The sequence below is a fragment of the Capsicum annuum genome, chromosome 2 (genome assembly GCF_002878395.1).
Source record: "Capsicum annuum cultivar UCD-10X-F1 chromosome 2, UCD10Xv1.1, whole genome shotgun sequence".
NCBI classification, from domain to species: domain Eukaryota; kingdom Viridiplantae; phylum Streptophyta; class Magnoliopsida; order Solanales; family Solanaceae; genus Capsicum; species Capsicum annuum.
This window is the reverse complement of record NC_061112.1, coordinates 83,185,991-83,206,363: the sequence shown is the minus strand read 5'-3', so window position 1 is coordinate 83,206,363 and position 20,373 is coordinate 83,185,991. Positions and strand designations below refer to the sequence as shown.

The following is a 20,373-nucleotide window of genomic DNA, read 5'->3' as shown; positions in this document are numbered from 1 at the left end:
AGCCAAACATATCCCAAACTCACCGGCCGGCTGATGAAAATAGACCGACTACCGGAGATATTCATGTTACTTCGTCTGCACCGGTTTGTACATGAATGCATGAGTTATACCGCATACTCAGTAAATCATAGACCACTTCAAATCTTTGTTTTCAAGAGGGATAATCAACTCCGCAAATATCGATTGAAACTTGAACCTTTTTTTCTTTTAGTAAAGGCGGATTACGCCAAAAAATCTTTTTTTTTTTTCGAACAGTCTCAACGTCCTCGTTGAGAGTCGCTCTGCGAAACGTCATAAAACCCAACTAATAACGCTACACCCTCTTAAAACATTTCAAATTTATGTACGATGATACCAGTGATTATCGTCAGATCTGCGAAAAATTCCTGGTGGCTCCAAGTCAATCAAACACAAATGAAATTGGAGAAGATTAATGAGAAGTGTACGTTCACTAGAAGCCTCGTTTGGCAGGTGCAGTGCTACAGCTGTTCTGACAGGAAGTACTCAACTAACAACTCTACATTGGCACACAATGCCCTCTCAAGTGAGACAAACAATCCATAAAATCCTTCCAGAGCTGCCTGATCTACCTTCAAGTAGTTGTATCTTTCGAGCGGGATAATTTACAGCCTGATCTTCTCATTTCCCAGTTAATTCAGATATATTATAATTCATCTTCCATCTCATCTGGTACGTGCAATTTTTCGATGGCAGCCTGATAGAAAACGAGGAAACAGTGAACAGGTCAGAGATCAGCTAGTATAATTTGAATCAGTTTTGACATAAAATAGCCCCAAAGCATACTTGAGATTGCAGGACACGCGCATTAGCACAATGTAGAAACGAAGGGGTGAAGAACAAAAGAGTAAAAGGCCCAGAGAAGAAAAGAATCATCGTGCTCTAACTGGTTGAAAAAATTACCAGAAGCACATTTGATCATATATATACACACGTGCATGAGTGGGCAAATGGGCAATCACCTTAATGGTTGCAACATCAGTTGCAGATGGTTTTAAATCTAATGCTACTCCAAAATGAAGCATGGCTTTGTCGTACATATTACATCTCTTGTATATCCTACCCATCAAAGCATAGACACTGCTCTCACGAGGAGCATGCTCTTTAAGCTCCTCTAAGACATCTAAAGCAGCATCAAAACTTTCCATGCTCACAAGAATGTTAGCCTTCTGATACATTGGAAGAGGGTTTTTCTTGTCTGCTACGATAGCCAGCTCCATCACTTCCAGTGCCTCCTCATTTTTCTGTCCATCCGTAAGAGGCAGATTAGATTTAAATTAAGAACAACATCCTGTGTTTCAGCATAAAAATCATAACAGAAAACTACCACACCTTCAAAGCGTGTAATGAAGTGCCGAGATATGACATGATAACAGAAGAATATGGATTTATGCCCAAAGCCATTCGAAAGTGATGCTCTGAAAATTCAAACTTCTCCTGTCGGAGATAGATCATTCCAAGCCCATACCAGGCATTGTAATGCCTGGCATCCACACGAAGTGCACTTTGATAGCTCTTAATAGCATTTTCAAAATCTTCTAAAGCAACATATCTGAAAAATATAGACAGTGAGTCAAGCTTATAAAGAAATTAACGATCCACCTCTCTAGAATCAAAAGAATAGAAATGCCGGGTTCACGTTTTGCCAATAAAGAAGGGAATGCTTGAGAAAAGGAAGGAATGTGCCATACTCATGACCACAAAGCGTGTGCCCGTATGCAAATCTAGGATTTAGTTGTACAGCTCGTTGAAAGTTTCTAAGAGCAGTTTCATGGTCTTTCTGTAAACTATAGCGATTCCCCATAGCACACCTGCCATACCATGAATAAAATATTACCAACTATGTCATAATCAAGAGAACAGATGATACTGGTTTTTCTGTTTAGCTCCAACTACTATTTGCAACAGTGTTATGGATGCGTGGAAGTCAATTAATCAAGTATTTAATTATATTTTAAAGTAGCTTTCGTTATTATTAGAATAGGATTTATGTTTTATAGTTTCACAATGATTAGGGTTAGCTATAATTATTAGTTTAGAATAGGGTTCATGTTTCTTACTTCCATAAGAGTTCGGCTTCCTATGGTTGTAATAATACTCCTATTTAAAGGGGTTCTGGAGAAATAAAAAAGCGAGTCATAGATTAACAAAATACAAGAGATCGGAGTTCATTCTTCCATTGAACTCTAAGGTTTCAGCCTCCTTTTAACGAGCTGAATTTATATCTCCCTGTGACTCGGTCCTTCTCTCTAAAATTCCTAGAGCTTGTCCTCAAGCTTGAATTTCAGGGGAGTCATCCGATTCCAGCCCTAGCCTACTTTTTCTTAAAATTGACAATTCTTTCGCCGAGGCGTTGTTCCATCACTGCAAGTTTAGAGTCCATTAGGATTTCTGTAATTGCACGTTCTGGGAATCTGGAATTGATCTCATTGCCCATTGTGTCAGACTCTAATACCAAATTATTAGGATTTTTAGAGAGTAGGATCGAGTCACATAGCATATATAAATTCAGCTCGGTAAAGGGAGGACCATATATAAATTCAGATCGTTAAATGGAGGCTGAAACCTTAGAGTTCAATGAAAAAGAGAACTCCAATCTCTTGTTTTTTGTTAAACTATGACTTACCTTTTTATTCCTCCAGAACCCCTTTAAATAGAAATACTACAACAATAGGAAGTCTAATGCTCATGAAAGTAGGAAACATAAACCCTATTCTAAACTAACAGTTATAGCTAACCCTAATCCTTATGAAACTATAAAACATAAATCCTATTCTAGAATGATAAAGAAAGCTACTTAAAATATAATTAAATACTTAATTAATTGACTTCCACGCATCCATAACACACACTAAGATTGTTCGGCGCCTTGACAGATCAAGGCTTTACTTGGTGCAAGAGCACAAAACTTTTAACCAACTTCAAATGTATGGATGCATGATAATCTAGCAGATGATAGTCTCTTGGTTACAAATCAACATTATGTTTGAACATGCACTCTGGAGATCAATTCCAGGCTAGAATGAACTGTCTCTCTTCATGTTCCACTTTGTTTAGCCATTTTCTCTACAAGTATAAGTAGCAAAGAATAGCAGTTCTTAATAATCCTAACTGAATCTTATTTTTTAAATGAACAAAGTCAGCCATTGGGTAAACTTCTTGATTATTTATCTACAGCCTTTAGTGCAAACAGAGAAGCCAGAAATTTTTTAGACAGAAGAATGTAATGAAGCAATGTAATGCGTCCATAGAAGGAAAAGATAACCAGAAACATAAGGAGCCACGTTGTCAAGAACTTGATCAAGGGCCAACAACAGCAAACATGGTAAAGTCCTGATGATCAATGATACTGATACTTGCCATTCATGAGTTAAATAAACTAATACTTGATAAGATCTCTGGACAAAAGGAACAAACAGCTCCAAAATATTTGCATCAGCCTACTATATTCGGTTTTTGCAGGAATTACCAAGATTGAGGAGCTAATCTATCAGTTGATACCAGCTCTTGAGCCAGATAACTCAACTTCATGTCCTCCTTGAGATGCTAAAATAAAAACAAATAGTTTGTCAGGAAAGAGAAAAAAGCAAATAGGACATAAAAGTCGAACATAAAGATCGGATCCTATAGGGGCATAAGAACTACTACCATAATCACATATAACCAGATTCATGACAACTTGATAAATATGCTTTTAGGAAATAAGTTTAATTCATGAACAATACCCGGAAGAACACCATAAAAATTGCAACTAAATAATTAGTAATAACGATCATAGAATCTAAGCAAATATAGTAATGAAGACATGACAAGGATCAAATAAAGTTTCATCAAACCCATCCGGCATCAGCCCCACCCCCAAAGAGATGGTAAATTAAAGGTAGTTAATACTTCCTCACAGCAAAGCATAAATGTTCTAATTGAAACACTGAAAGAGCAAAGACGACTCACAAACAACACTGTCGAGTAAATGTCCATTCCTTCTAAACTATAAGGTGAGGCCAGACGAGCAAGGCCAAATGCATGATCTGCTTCTAGGTAATCAACCATTTCAAAGTATGCTCTTCCAATCTGGCATTCAAATACTCACGTGAGAAGCCATATATAGACAGATACCCAATCTGGCATTCCAATTTGCCCATGAGATGCCACATATAGAGACAGATACCAAGAGAACTGTTTTTATTTGATAAGCAACAGAGACCAAGAAAAATTAAGAGTACAAAATTGTCCTAAAATTATACTAGCAAAAGTAGATGTTCTCCGGAGCCCGTACCATGCAGAGCAGTGCCTTGAATCATGATCATTGAGGAGCAATCTCAAATTTGATATAATCATAAGAAGAAATGCTCCATGGCTAACCGTTTACACAACCTAATGGACCTGTCAAATCCCACCCAAAAACATAGAATGTCCTTTAACTCTTACCCCAACAATCTAGACTGTGCAAATGACAGTTCATTATCCCATCCAAAAGTACTTCAGCATCCCACAAGGCAGAATCAAGATCCTAGAAGACCACTCTTGGAAAATAGTGCTCCCTGTTGATCGATGAAATCTATAGAAGACAAGCATATCTAGTCCAGGCCACCTAATATTCTTGCTGTACTCGAACAAAGCTAGACTAATTGATATTACTACTACTTTATCCATAACTATGTAACTAGTCTAAATGTGGAACTTACACATTATAAAAGATCAAGATTCACAAAACCCAAAAAAAGAAAGGAACATTTCTGGCTAGACTTGAAGGAACCTTCATACTGCAAGCAATTTCAATAAAAGACAAGCAAATAAACAGAAAAGGACAAGAATGAATATCTACTTTGACTCCCTGAACAAGCATAAAGGGAAAACTTAAATCAACACGACTTTGAAAGATTGGAAATATGAAAATAGAGTCATTGCTTCCAAAAGGGTTGGAGAAGAAGTGATCAAAACAGACAGAACCTTTACCTGAGAAAGAACCCATCCAGTGTGATAATGCTTGTGTGGGAGTTTGTTATAAGCATCTAGTGCATCCTGTTCCAGCAAAAAGCATCATATTTCAACCAAATCAATGCAGCAGCACCAAATGAATGCTGAAATTCATCCATCTGGAATCAAAATGGAATACCTGACACCTATATAAACAAGAAAGTCTGTAACCTTCCCCGAGAATCCTGAAAAGGGTCAATATCTCAGAAGCACCTGAGAGGATTGATGTTCTCAAATTAACCCCAGAAGCAAAAGTTTCGGGTCCTTCTTGTTCAAGAGGTCTAGCATCTCCAGAAGGATGTGACAGAGTCATATTTAGCCGAGAATCATCAGAAATATCATTCCGAATTCCTGAGATGTAGACACATCACAGTTCAGAATAAAAACACATCTCAAAGGTAGATGCCATTTTGCTTAGATAGCACAGTGCAGAAACACAAAAGAAATTCCACATAAACATAGCTATGGGTTTCCAGCTCTCTTTGTTTTTCGTTTGGTTGATAGCAGTAGTCTCGGATGAAAAAAACAATTTATCTGTACTCTCGAATTCTTTCAAATGATTAATGTACCAATCATTTGTGAATATACAGATCTAAATTACAGTTAACTAGAATTGGGGAACTAGCAAACTGAAGTTTCAACTTCAACGAATAACAAAAGAGGAAAGGAAATGGCTTAAAAAATAGAGGGCGAAAGCAATCTCCTAAAGTTTGTGACTGAAACACTAGATTAAACAAGAATGCACAAGCCTACTCGAATTTAGGGGATCATGAAAGTAACTGAATAGAACAATGAAACATTGTTGAATATTCAGAAAGCGATCCATTTGAGCAATGATGGAAACAATGTGGGGTTTGGTGCCCCCCCAAACTTTCGAGAAAATATCTTAAAAGATGATGCGAGTGTTTGGTATGAAGGAAGATGTTTTCCTATCTTGTAAAATAAGTGGTTTGCTTACTTATTTACCAAGCATCTAGGTATAATCTAGGCAAATACTAAAGACACCAAACCCAACCACGACCTTAGGAGAATCCAGGACCCGACACCGACAATTGACCTGGATCGCAAACTCAACTCGTCACCCGGAACCCAACCCCGACACTTGACCTGGGAACGTAACGGACTCCCAAGACCCAACCCCGACTACCGACCCCGACACTCGACCCCTGACCACTCGTGACTGGAAACCATATCCGATCTCGACTCTCGACCCGACCCTGACTCCCAACCCGAGAACCAACCCCGACATCTAACCTGGGACCCTAGATCCAACCCTACCTATCGACCTGGGACTTGGCCCTGGTTTCTGACCCGAAACCTAACTCGGGGTTAGGGAGAGGAGACGAGTCCGGAGTAGGCGTCGGGTTCGCAGTGGAATCCGAGGTTGGGAGTCTGGTTGAGATTGTACCTGATACCCGTCTCAAGGTTGGATCACCAGTTTGTGTCTAGAGTTGTTTTTGAATCGAGTTCAGGGTCGGGTTGAGTCTAGAGTCTCGAGTCAAGGTTAGGAGTCCGAACCCAGGTTGGGTTTGGGAGTCGTGTCTTGAATCGAGGTCGGATCCTGGGTCGTGTGTCTAGGATCAGGATTGAGAGTTGGGTGTCGGGGTTGGGAGTTGCGTCTCAAATCGGTACCCGAGACTCGGGTTAAAGTGGAAGGTTGGGGTGTGAGGTTGAAAGAGAGTTTTGGGAAATGTTTTCCTCACTTTTTGAAGGGAAGTCATTTTCCTAAAATTTGAGGATAATAAGTTCATTTGAAAAACATTTTCTAAAATATTTAAGCCACCAAACATGAGAAAACTGGAAAACATATTCTAGAAAATGTTTTCCTTCATGCCAAACACGCTCAATAATAAGATGATAGAAAGTTTCTTGCAAAAACTAAACCAAACTCCTTTTCTCTATCAGACCCAGACAAAGGCATTGTTTGGTATAAAGGAAAACATTTTCCGAAAAATATTCGCCTATTTTCACATGTTTTTTTGGTTAAAAATTTTGAAAAATATTTTCTTTGTGAAAATAAGTTCCATGAAAATAAGGAAAATGATTTACTTAATGAAAGTAAGGAAAACAAGCGGCATTGTCTCCAACAACTCTCAAAATCACTCACTCACCCAACAAAAAAAAGATTTTTTAATTTTATTTTAATTCCCCATCACTGTCCCCCAACCCCAATATTTTTATTAATTATTTTAAAAAGCCCACCTCCACCTTACCCTCCCTACACCCCACCCCCTAATTTTTTTCTACCCAACCCCCACCTACATCCACCACCTCGCCTTACCTCCTACCTACCCCGCCCCACCCACCACAACCCCCTCCCCCACCACAATATCCATCACTCTACTCCTACCCATTCTCATTGTTTTGTGTTATGTCTTAAATATATATAAATATTTTTAGGATAATATTTTTTTATTTACGTACCAAACAAAAGAAAACAAGAAACAACTTGTTTTCAACATCACAGCCAATATATTCCCACAAAGTGGGGTCGGGAAGGGTAAGTCCATTTCACTACCTCAGAGGTGAGATAAAGAGGTTGTTTCCGCTAGACCCCCGATTCAAGACAAAAACAATCTAGAAAAGAGATGGTAAAAGAACAAGAAACAATAGGCATTAACACAATAAATAATAAAAAAAACAAGAATATCAAGTAATACGACCAATGATAACACACACTGAAACAAGACTAGCACTATGACTACTAGCACGGATAACAAAACAAAGACCTACCTACTAGTAAGGACGTGCACTCCTTCCTACTAACCTTCCACCCTAATCCGCATCCTCCACACCTTCCTATCTAGGGGTCATGTCCTCGGTAAGCTGAAGTTCCATGCATGTCTAATTACCTTCCTCCAATATTTCTTCGATCTACCTCTACCTTGCTTGAAGGGCATCCCGGCACCTCCTCATCACATGCCCGAACCATCTCAACCTTGCTTCCCGCATCTTGACTTTCACCGAAGTCACTCCCACTTTATCTTGAATAACCTCATTTCTAATACTATCTTTCTCTGAAAATATTTTCTTGGAAACTAAACACCCTAAGATACAAATTTACCTCTATGCAGGCTTAGATGTCAGCATATGACCAGCAAACTGCCATTCAAGTGAACTATAGCTTCTGCATATTGTGGTGTGGGGTGTGTGGGGGGGTTTCAGAGAAAAAAAGTTACGGATAATCCACTTTATCTCACCTATTAAATTAATGTTAACTGGGTACAGTCAAAGTGTTTTGTAATTATACTTCAAATTCAAGCAATTGTGTCAACCAAACCATAAGATTCATATATTATATTTATGATGAGTCTCCACTCTTAACAAGGTGACAATGCTTGGGTTGAAAATACAATCGACAACAGAATATCAAGAGAAAAGGCAAAAATATCAATCACCTTCACCATAGTTTTCAGTAGCCCAAGATTGTGCCTTTCGACTTGTCATGGAACGTAAAGTCATTGAGCTCAGCTTCGAACTACCATAATATTTGGAAGAGTGAATGGTTCCATTTCCAGAAGCTGCAGATACATTTGAATTTGTGTTTCCAGTAGATTCTCCGGCAAGCCTTGAATTTCGTCGAGGGCCAGAATCAGAAAATAACCTCCCAGATATCTAGAAATATAAGAGATGGTGGACTCAGACCCAAAAAAAATGGGGAATAGAAACCAAAAGAAAAAAAATAAGGTGTGCCTCCGGATCCAATAAATCCACCATATAAAGCACAAGAAATGTAAAGGGCGTTTAATGCTTAAAACAAATGCACAAATAAGAGATGAACATAATCAATGCCGTAGTTCAACAAGCTAAAACTTAAACTTTTTTCCTCGTTTTTCAAACCAAAAGAGGTTAAATAAAACAAAATAAGAAGGAGCCTTAAGGCACACCCAAAACTCCTAGCATCTAACAAGTAACAACCGACTTCTACAGGTGAAAAATTGGAAAGGAAGGACAGCAGTTGCACCAAAAGCTTTACACACAGAAAGTTCACTTCCAAATTTCAACAAACGAGGCACCCAAGGGTAAGGGTGTGGCCTAGTGGTCAATGAAATGGGTTGCGAATCTGAGGTCTCGGGTTTCAGATTCAAATCCCAGCAGAGGCAAAAAACACTAGGTGATTCTTCTCATTAGTCCTAGCCTTGGTGGATAGAGTTACCCGGTATCTGTTGCGGGTGGAAGGTGGCAGGTATCGCGTGGATTTAGTCGAGGTGCGCAAAAGCTAGCCCGGACACCACGGTTATCAAAAAGAAAAAAAAATTACAGCAAAATAGAAAACTAATACTTAAATGGCTATGAAATCATCTTGTGAAGAACCATATAAAGGCTTCTTGATTCATAGGCATACTTGAAATGGCATATGAGGAAGTATGACATTACTTCAATGGGAGATTTCTAAAAGAAAGCTAACAATCCAGCAGCAATTATACAGAGAAAGAACAACTTAATCTTAAAATAGATTAGATAACTGAAAACTGTGTGTTATTGTACTTACAGACCTTTCTCAACTTTCCCTCATCAACAAACTTTCTCCGAGGGGCCTGAATGGTTGAATTGACGGTTGATCGTGGAGAATTATCAGCACCAGCCACAGATGCATTAGCTCCAATTTGCTGAAAATTTCTACAAACTGGAGGTGGAACCACTCCTGACAACTGCAAAGAAGCTGTATTTGACAATCTTTCTGAAAATCAAAAGACATTCTAGCATTTCCAAAGTGCATATAAGAATTCCAGTTGCTTATTTCAAAAGTAGAAGATTTTGTCACTTTTATAGCCTGCTTGGCCAAGCTTTTGCGAGGTCAAAAGTGCTTATTTTTAAAAAGTGAGTTATTTGGCAAGCTTTTAGGAGAAAATAAGTGTTTTGGGGAGGAGCAGATAACTTGCAATAGAGGGTTTCAGATTTTTCTTGTTTTTTGTACTTTTGGTGTTGTACTCAGGCACAATGTTTGTGCTATATCAATAATACTTGCCTTTTCAAAAGAAGAAAACTAACCTACTACTTTTCTTTTACGCAAAATTTGTCAATGTCTAGTTCTACAATTATAAGAGTTTAAGGAAAAGTTCTATTTTAAAGAGAAAAAAAATTAAACATCTTCACTGAAACAGGAAACAGCAATAGCTAGTAACAACCAATGACCCTCTTCTTAAGTTAGCACCAGAAGAAACAGTTCCTGTTTCCATATAGAAAGACACAAAAGAAAAAACGCCACTGAACAGAGAAACTAAAAACAATGTGTAAGACTGACACCCGCATTCTATAAACAATGTACAGAAAAATTTGAAGCTGGAACAAATATAAAACTGGTTACTAAAGACAAGTTTTTTGATTGCATGTCAAATGCAACCCATGAGCAGCATCATAATCTTAAAAAGTAAGACAATCACCTGATTTGCTTGAGTAAACAGCAGCTATCTCTAAGATTAACAAAAGGATAAGCTGTCATCCTGTTTCTATGGCACGCTAAGCTATCTTCGTGTATAAAGGACTTCATAAGAAAGAGGTCAAGGTAGAAGGTTCAGACTTGACTATTATAAAGTCAACCCAAATTCTTTTATCAAAAGTGAGACTTCTGATTTGGGTGATACCATTTTAAAGTTCTACTATGATACTCCCCAAGTGAAGATAATTGGCTATTGTTTAAAATTAATTCAGGGCTTACAACAAAAAATATTTTACTTGTCACTATCAAAGTACCTGTGAAGCCATTGGTGAGGGAGTGTTGTAGAATGACATGTTAGTTGAAGCCCCACCTAAATTCTGGATAGCAGCTGCACAATAATTTCCAGAAATTTCTCGAAGATTATTGCTGTGTGTATGTTTTGATTGCCTAGGGCTGATGTCATCTGAGACGATACTTTTAGAAGCTACATTCTGATCATCAGTAGATGGTTGTAAATTTTGGGATTGGTTCCCTTGGTACAAGTGTTGTTTTTCAATGCAAAGCAAAGATGCTTCCCCGAAAACTGCAGCTGCTTCTTCTGCAGCACCTGGTATGTCTCGCAACAATAAGGATGCAATATATAAAATCATAACTAAATAACAATGACAATCACTATAACGTTCATCAAGTAGAAAGTAATCCGAAATATGGAGCCTTACTGAGAGCATTTATTTGGTAAAAAAGTAAATGCATGTTCACTCATTCTTAAGTCAATGGAAATTTATGCGAAGTTTTCAAGGACAATACACCAGCCAATTCATTTTCTATATAGCTACGTTCTCCAAACCACTTAAGTTCAGGAATGAAGGCAAACAAGAGCAATATCCCAAAATTCAGCAGAAAATATTAGAAATAACAATTAGCTGAAAACACTCCATCTGTTAGCAGGTTGGACACCTCAAGTACGGAGCTTCACATTTAGAAGACAGCTACATGACTGGGAAATTCAAAATGTGGCTGATTTTTTCAGCACAATTGAACGGTTCAGTGATCTGGAGGCAGGACACGATGTTTTATGGTGGCAGGAAGTAATATGGGCTCTTTCAAGGTGAAAATTGTTTACAATAGGTTGAATCATTCCACTCAGCAACTAAGCAATTGGCCCTGGAATTGCAGCTGGCAAACCAAAATACCACATAAAGTGGCTTGTTTTGTATGGTTGCAAGCTAAGGAAGCAGTACTGACTCAAGACAACTTGATGAGAATATGGGTATCATTATGTTCTACGTGTTTCTTTTGTGGTGATAGTGCAGAGACAGTTAATCATCTATTTCTTCATGCGAGATCACAGGATAGCTCTGGAGACTGTTCTTAAATCTCACTGGCATATGCTTATACAACAACAACAACAACAACAACAACAAACCCAGTATATTCCCACATAGTGGGGTCTGGGGAGGGTAAAATGTACGCAGTCCATACCACTACCCCCGAAGGAGTAGAGAGGCTGTTTCCGATAAACCCCCGGCTCAAGACAAAAGACCGTAGACCAACAGTCGTGCAACATGATAAAGAACAAAGAACCAACATCCACAAAAATAAAGTATAATTAACCAAAAGGCAAGCAATATGCTAAAGTAACAAAAGAACCAACATTCACAAAAAAAAACAGTATAATTAACAACCCAAGGACCCCCTCCCCCATAACTGGAACTCCCAACCAAGCTATCCTTAAACCTCCTAACTACGGACTACGACTCGACCACCCACCTTAGCCTTCTAGTTTAATACTCTTCCTCCAAACCTTCCTATCTAGGGTCATGTCCTCAGTAAGCTGTAACTGTTCCATGTCACGTCTAATCACTCCTCGCCAGTACATATCTGGCATATGCTTATATTTATTAAAAAACTAATCTTTTATTTTTTTTGATAAAGTAATGAAAAGCTTTTCGTAAGAGGTGATCTCAATGGATATATCGAGTGTTTATCGAGAGAGGTTATAACGATGTGCATGGAGGTTTTGGTTTCGGAGAAAGGAATGGAGGAGTCTCACTTTTGGATTGTGCTAGAGCCTTTGGGTTAGTAATAGCGAATTCAAGCTTCGTACCTTATTACCTTCCGCAGTTCGGTCGCCAAGACTTAAATAGACTTTTTGCTCCTTCAGAAGGGTGTAGAGAGCTATGTAAAGACTGTAAGGTCATACCTAGCGAGAATCTTTTGACCCAACATAAGCTTCTGGCGATGGACTTGGAAATCAAGAAGGGCAAAAAGAAGAGGAATGTGGAGGATCGGTCCGGGATTAAGTGGGGTAGCTTAACTGTGGCCAGTGCTTTGGAGATAGGGGAGAAGTTGACGACAATGGAGGCCTGGAGAGTAGAGGGGATGTTGATAGTATGCAAGAGACAACCGACAGTTGCACCAGGGAGATAGCTAACGAGGTGTTGGGTGAATCAAGAGGCCGATCTGGCAACAATCGAGGGTGGTGGAACGAAGAAGTTAAATGAAAGGTGGAGACCAAGAAGGTGGCTTATGCAAAGTTGGTTGAGAGCAAAGAGGAAGAGGAAAAGCGGCCGAATAGGGAGGAGTATAAGTTAGCTAGGAAAGAGGCTAAGTTAACAGTTACGACGGCCAAAACATCAGCTTTCAAGAGCTTGTATGCGGCTTTAGAGGAGAAAGGCGGGGATAAAATGTTATAGGGTTGTCAAGACTAAGGAGCGGAGGGCTCATGACCTTGATTAAGTGAAGTGCATCAAGGGGAGGATGGCAAAGTATTAGTGAAGGACGTCCTCAATAGGAGGAGGTGGTAGTCTTATTTTCAGACTTTTGAACGGTCGGGGAGAAGGCTTTGTGTTGGAGATTTGGAGAATTCAGGGAGATGCAGCGATTACGGTTATTGTAGGCTTATTAAGGTTGAGAAGGATAAGGGTGCTATTTGTAGGATGCGTAAGGGTAGAGCGACTGGGCCAGACGAGATTCCGATGGATTTTGGGAAAAGCACTGGCGAGGCAAGTATGGAGTGGCTGACAAAGTTGTTTAACACCATTCCCTGAAGCTTGGAGATGGAGTACGATGATTTCATATATAAGAACGAGAAGGACATTTAGAATTGCAACAACAATAGGTGTATCAAGTTGTTGAGTCAAATTATGAAGATTCGGGAAAGGGTGGTAAAGTTGAGGATGAGGAGGATCGTGACTATTTTCGAGAATCAATTCGGTTTCATGCCAGGTCGCTCGACTACCGAGGTGAAGTCATTCACCTGGTAAGGAAATTAGTGGAGCAGTATAGGGAGAAAAAGGACTTACACATGGTGTTAATCGATCTTGAGAAGCCATACGACAAAGTCCCCAAAAAGGTTGAGGTGCTTAAAAGCTAGAGGTGTGCTCGTGACGTACATTAGGTCGATACAAGACATGTGAGACGAAATGAAGACTTGTGTAAGAACGGTGGGAGGAAATTCAAAACAATTTTGATAGGATTGCACCAGGGATCGACTCCTTAGTCCATTTTTGTTCGCCTAGGTGATGGATGTACTGATGCAGCAAATTCAAGCAGAGGTGCCTTGGTGTATGTTCTTTGCTAATGATGCAGTTCTAATTAACGAGTCCCGAAGAGGAGTTAATAATTAGTTGGAGGTTTGGAGACGAGACCCTAAAGTCTAAAGGATTTAGGTTGAGCAGGACCCAAACAAAGTACTTGGAGTGGAAGTTCGATGATTTGACGCATGAGACTGACGTGGTAGTGAAGCTGGATACCCAGGCCATTCGAAAGAGAGACAGTTTCAAGTATCTTGGGTTTATGATACAGGGGAATGGAGAGATTGACGAGGATGGCATGCATCATATTAATGTAGGGTGGTTGAAATGAAGGCTCGCTTCGGGCGTCTGTGTAATAAGAAGCTGGTTCCTAAGCTTAAAGGCAAGTTCTACAGATTGGCAGTCCGACCGACTATGTTGTATGGAACAGAGTATCGGCCAGTTAAGAACTCCCACGTCCAAAAATTAAACGTGGCGGAGATGATGATGTTAAGATGGATGTGTGGACTTACTAGAAGAGATAGGGTTAGAAATGAGATTATTCGAGAGAAGCGAAAGTGGCTTTGGTGGAAGACAAGATGCGAAAAGTGAGGTTGAGATGGTTCACTCATGTGATGAGGAGGTGCATGGGTGCCCCAGTTTGGAGGTGTGAGACATTGGCTATGAATGGTTCCAAACGGAGTAGATGTAGGCCGAAAAAATATTGGAAGGGGTGGATTAGACATGACATGCAACAGTTACGACTTACGGGGGACATGACCCTTAATAGAAAGGTGTGGAGGACACGGATTAAGGTAGAGGATTAGTGGGTAGGAGTGTGTCCTTACTAGTAAGAAGGAGTGCTTTGTTTGTAGTTGTGCATGTAGTCGTAGTGTTATGTGTGTGTCTTATAGTTTCTTGTTCGTGGTGTCTTGGTGATATTTGTGATTTCGGATAGATATAGTATGTACTCTGCGAGTGTCTTGTCTCCTTTATGATCTAGTGGTGTGTTATCCCATTCTGTTGTGTGTTTTTATATTTTTATGTTTGTTATACTGTTATTTGCTTTGAGCTGAGGGTCTATCGAAAATTACTTCATCTTAGGCAGTGGTATGGCCTGTGTACACTTTACCCTCCCCAAACCCCACTTTGTAGGAATACACTGGGTATGTTGTTGCTGTTATAAAGTAATAAGTTTCATTAGAAAAGGGCAAAAGCTTCCTCGTATGCACGAAGTATACCAAAAGTAATCTTATTTAATCAATTTATAACTTAAAGTAAATTGTGACTCAAATTAATTTGCAAATAAATTAATTCAAAACTAAAAAGTGGTAACTACAAACTCATTCTAGTGTTAACAGCTTTAAGTATATTTCAAACATTTTAAAAGAAACATGCATTTATCAACATTGTCTTTTCAACTTCAGAACTCTATCCACGCACTTATGTTCTTATTCATAAGTTCAACTCCAACACTTAGAAGTGCTTTTTAGCATTTGATGAAGATTGTAACAAGAAATCATTTAGTGTTAATAACTTTAAGGATGTTTCAAACATTTTAACAGAACAAAGCGCTTTATCAACACCTTATTTTCAGTTTCAGCACTTCTATCCTAACATGTATGTGCTTATCCATAAATTCAGCTCCAACACAAGTGCTTTTTAGCAGTTGATGTTTAAAAGCTACTTAAAATTCAGCTAATCCAATGACTCTTAAATCTGTTTGTTCAGCCACAAACTGTATAAGAAATTCTAACTTAATAAATTGAAAGAAAGGTCTACAGGTAGGCACAGAGTTGATAAAATTGATTATTAAAGTTGTTTTCTGCAATTCTACTTTCCGGTTTCAATGCTAGGGGGCTGATTGGTCCAATGATTTACCTTTCTCCACACTTAAATACCATATATCTGGTCCACGGGTCATTAGAACCATTACGTGCAGCACCACACGTACAACAATGTATTACTTTTGTTTTGGCGGCAGAATTGATTATTAGTGTTGCCGTGATAACAAATATCAGAACACAGCAAAATATTGATCTAAAATGTTTGCTCAAGCTATTCTTGCACAAACCTAGTATACACAGCTCCTCATATGCAGCCCATAGCAATGGATCCAATAACAATGCCTGATTGAAATGCTGGATGGAACTCTTTCTTCTATCTGTACACCTGAAATAACTACCCAGTCCAATGAGTACCTTAAAGGAGTGCAATCCAGGCTATTTACAATAGAAGATCATAATTATCGCATCTCTTCTTAAGCTCCAATAATGGTTGATTATTAAAAGGTTAAGGCAAAAAAAATAGAAAAATATACTCAACAACCTTAAGGAATAACTCGAGAGATATCAAAGACATAACACACACAAAAAAACTTTTGGCATAGTTCAAACATTTTTCTCATGTACAACGACCAAGTCCCAAACACTGAAATCTTCTTTTTTTGAAGTTAATAAATTTGGCAGAGTTCAAACATTTTATAATGCAGTGTCTATACCATTCTTTACAGTAAAAGGAAAAGATGATAGTTCATGCTTTTTTTTTGAGTTAATACATAAAAATGATCCTAAACTTGACACCAAATTATAACTTTAACCTTAAACTTTGATAGTGCACAAATAGGACCTTTAACTATTCAAAACTGCACAAATATGACCTCTCTCCAAGTCAGCCCTTTTAACGACATGGCACCGTGTAATTGGATTACCTTTCCACATAGGTGCGAGTGAGACTCACGCATGGGGTTGCAAAATTATTGGTGGTGGTGGTGTTGTTGCTGTTGTTATTTATTTCTATAGTAGCAGCACCTAACTTATTTTTTAATTTAAAAAAATTATTATTATTATTATTATTATTATTATTATTATTTTATTTATTTCTATAGCAACAGCACCTAGCTTTTTTTTAATTTAAAAAAAGCAGCCACTAGCAGGGATCGAACCCGCACAGTAGGCTGAAGGAAGCGCTCAAAAAGAGCAAATAACACCACTGGGCTATCTAAGTGTCTTGTTTCATGTGGTTCAACATTAATATACATACATAAATATACATTTTCTATATTATATATATACAACGTAATTTTTTTACCAAGGGGGTTCGGGTGAACCCCATGGCAACCACGTAGGTCCACCCCTCGTTAATTTAATAACGTTTTAATAACGTTAATTTAATAACATTTTAATTACGTTAATTTGATAACGTTAATTTAATATACTACTACTACTATCCTTAATAACATTAATTTAATAACGTTTTATTAAAACTATAATTTTATTATTAGTATAGTTTCATATTTAATTTAATATTTAAATAAATAATATTTAGATATATTATATGACTTAAATTCGTCCCCTGCTTTACAATATATATACATATTCGCACGATTTTTTCATATGAGACTAACCCGCCTAATTAATAAATCTTCAATATTGCTCTTTTTCCGCAATGACAAAAGAAATTAGATGCCATTTTCATCTTTGAGCCAAAAATAATGAAAAAATAATAGTGAAGAGTCATTTAAAGGTCATATTTGTGCAGTTTTGAATAGTTAAAGGTCACATTTGTGCACTGTCAAAGTTTAAGGTCATATTTATGTATTATGCCCTTAGATTTTAAGCTGGACGCGCCCAGTTTTGCGTGTTAAACACGCGTTTTGCCACGTAGGATTGGAGGTCATATTTGTGTAGTTTTGAATAGTTAAAGGTCATATTTGTGCACTGTCAAAGTTTAAGGTCAAAGTTATAATTTGGTGTCAAGTTTAGGGTCATTTTTATGTATTAACTCTTTTTTCTTTGGAGAACTGGTACTGATGATAGCTCCAATCCCTATACATTCTTCTCCATCATATAGAATAGCAAATACAGGATAATGAGTTATATCAGCATGAAGTGTCTTTCATGTGTACTAAACATGATGACATAAACTAGAACACAACCACAATTCATTGTCACAGCGAAGAATTAGCTTCATATCATCCAGATAGATCAAATCAGTTTCAGAATGAATAAGCAAGCTAGATGGTAATCCTCCTCTTAAATAGAAACTATATAAGAATATGAACCTGTAAATAAGACCAAGAAGGTAGTGCCCAGCTGCACCATTTGGAACCTGCACAACAACCACTTATCTATAAATTAAAGAAGCATGTAAATGGCTTACATAAATAAAATAACTGAAAACAACAATACTATAAAATCCACAAAGTGGGTAGATATTTGGAACAATGGTTTATACAACTCTACCTCTGCAGCTGGCTCATTAGGTAGGCAAAGTGCCATCTCAGCTTCAGTGAGAAGACCCATCTGAAAACATGATAGGGCAAACAAGTAGCGGGATTGAGCCATACTTGTCCCTTCATATAATAATTTTAAATGGGGTGATTATGAGCATAATATCAAGGATAAAGATATCAGAAATCCAACAATAATACTCAAATAACAATTTAGGGAGCAAAAAGAAGATATTGCAGCACAAAAATATAGTCATATTCATTGAATATGTGAAAAGAAAACATCACACATACCCTTCAGAACATGATATGCAGCATATGCCTGTTGGTTCTGCAGGTAGCATCCAGCTAAAAGCTGCATATTTGTCTGCAATCGACATAGATACACTAACTTGAGAGATTTCAACAAAAAGATGTTCCAAATGTCAACAATGCGCTTATTTAAGGACCAGCAGTAATTAAAATCATCCAACGGGGGAAACATTTTAAGGACTTGGAACTAGGACAATACTAGTTTAGTTAGAAACCAGCAACCTACTTGAAAAGCGTCCCACTGTTCTATTGAAACACCTACTAAGACAAAAAACAGTGCTTTCATTTTGATTAAACTACTAAAAAACACAAATATCTTTGCTATTTAATAAAGAGTGGTAAGCATATTGCCCATAGTTACCTCAACAATTATAAACACAATATTCTCAACCTAAGTAAACATTCAAGGAGCTAATTGTTTGATACCATTCCAAAAAGAAAATTTGAATCTGGTGTCATCCACAATAAAATAAAACGACTTGCAAGAAGACTGACAAAAAGCAAGTACCACATATTGGTAAGTCTTTTTATAATCAGGAATATTAAGAAAAATAAAGAAGGTTTGTTTTGATTTTATTCGAGAGGACCTGCTAAATCTTACTCTACTATGCTACAAATCTGCGTCAAACCCTTCTCGACGAACACTTCGAAAAGAGATATCCCAAAAAGTGAAACCTAATCACAGCATTTCCAAGAACCACAAAATAAGAAATAAATATGTTTACAAAGACTAGTGAAGTAAAAACAAGACAAACAAGACAGAGAAAATCCCACCGCTTAGGTAACATCATTTCTCCATATCCTATGGTTTTTCTGAATCTCCTTAAACCTACTTGACTTGGGTTTCTGGCTTCAATTTAATTGGTTATTCCAGCAATCTAATAGATGTTATCCCCTATTCTTGATTCATAGTGGGTAGTGAAAAAGTGTGGAGATACCTCAGAGGGGAACTCGGCACAGAGACGTTCACACATGAAAATGGCGTTGTGGTGCATAAAGTGCGCCAGGCTGTTTTGCACACACTCTATTAGTACACTTTCCATTGATATTTGGAGACTCCAATTCAAGCAGAGACAGCGATTCGTAAACCCCGGGAGGTTTTTCTACACATTAGAGAGAGGGGGCTCAGAAGATTGGAGTAATGGAGTACCAACTGCCGGAACGTTGAATCGAATAGTCGAGACTCAAGAGTAGCGTTGAATCGGAAGTCGGGAAACGTGTTCTCGCGTCGTGGAGTTGCCGTCGACGTAAGTAAATTGAAGGCTTTCTCCTTGTAGTTTTTATTTGTAGAATATTGATAAGAGAATTAAATTTATTTAGTATACTACGTGTTATGTTTCATGTATTTGTCTTCCTTTTTTTTTTCAATTTCAAAAAAAAAATGTTTCTCTAGTTTTTTATTGTTTTTTTAATTTAAATTTTTCAAGTGGCATGTTTTAAACCCACTAAGATATTTGGATTTAAGAATAGAAAATTTTAAAGTCTTCTTCACTTTCATAAATTTTATGTCAAAATAAAATCAGACAAATAAATTAAAACATTGAGAATATTATCTCCATTAGTTAAATGTACAAATGATTACTCAACGAAATTTTTCAATACGAATTGAATTTAATCGGACTTCAATATATGTATTGAACACCAAATGTAGAAAAAAAAAAATTGACCACCAAAGTCACTCTTTGTTTAGTTAGTTTTCACTGTTATTTTAACTTGAAATACAATGTTTGATGTCTATTTAAATTTATTTATGACCCACTCATTCTAAATTCGATTCGATTCAATTCTAACCCAACCTGCTTAAAATAATTTCAGGAAATTATATGTCATAAATTCAAATATGGGTGGCTTTAGATATTTGATCCCAATAAGAAATGTGTTTAAAGAATAACTTTTCTTACTTTTTAGGTATAGTACAAGTATCATTTTGCCCCTCTGCA

At 37.6% G+C, this 20,373-nt stretch overlaps 1 protein-coding gene across 3 annotated transcripts; it reads right to left on the bottom strand.

Moving 5' to 3' along the window:
* Positions 1–400: 400 nt before the first annotated feature.
* LOC107858665 (cell division cycle protein 27 homolog B) lies at positions 401–19,746 on the bottom strand. Of its 3 annotated transcripts, none has more exons than XM_016703421.2 (16): positions 19,372–19,746; positions 18,416–18,488; positions 18,135–18,244; positions 17,954–18,000; positions 15,965–16,062; positions 10,690–10,982; positions 9,492–9,647; positions 8,394–8,610; positions 5,135–5,346; positions 4,975–5,040; positions 3,970–4,089; positions 3,488–3,564; positions 1,710–1,829; positions 1,351–1,570; positions 981–1,262; positions 401–715 (listed from the first exon to the last, which is right to left on the bottom strand). In XM_016703421.2, exons 1-16 carry the CDS (start codon positions 19,474–19,476, stop codon positions 665–667), a joined length of 2,247 nt encoding a protein of 748 aa, XP_016558907.1. In that variant the 5' UTR covers positions 19,477–19,746; the 3' UTR covers positions 401–664. The 3 variants fall into 3 exon arrangements, with proteins under 3 accessions (XP_016558907.1, XP_047262341.1, XP_016558908.1); XM_047406385.1 differs by having other exon boundaries at positions 18,135–18,194; positions 19,372–19,419; XM_016703422.2 differs by lacking the exon at positions 3,970–4,089.
* Positions 19,747–20,373: the final 627 nt, after the last annotated feature.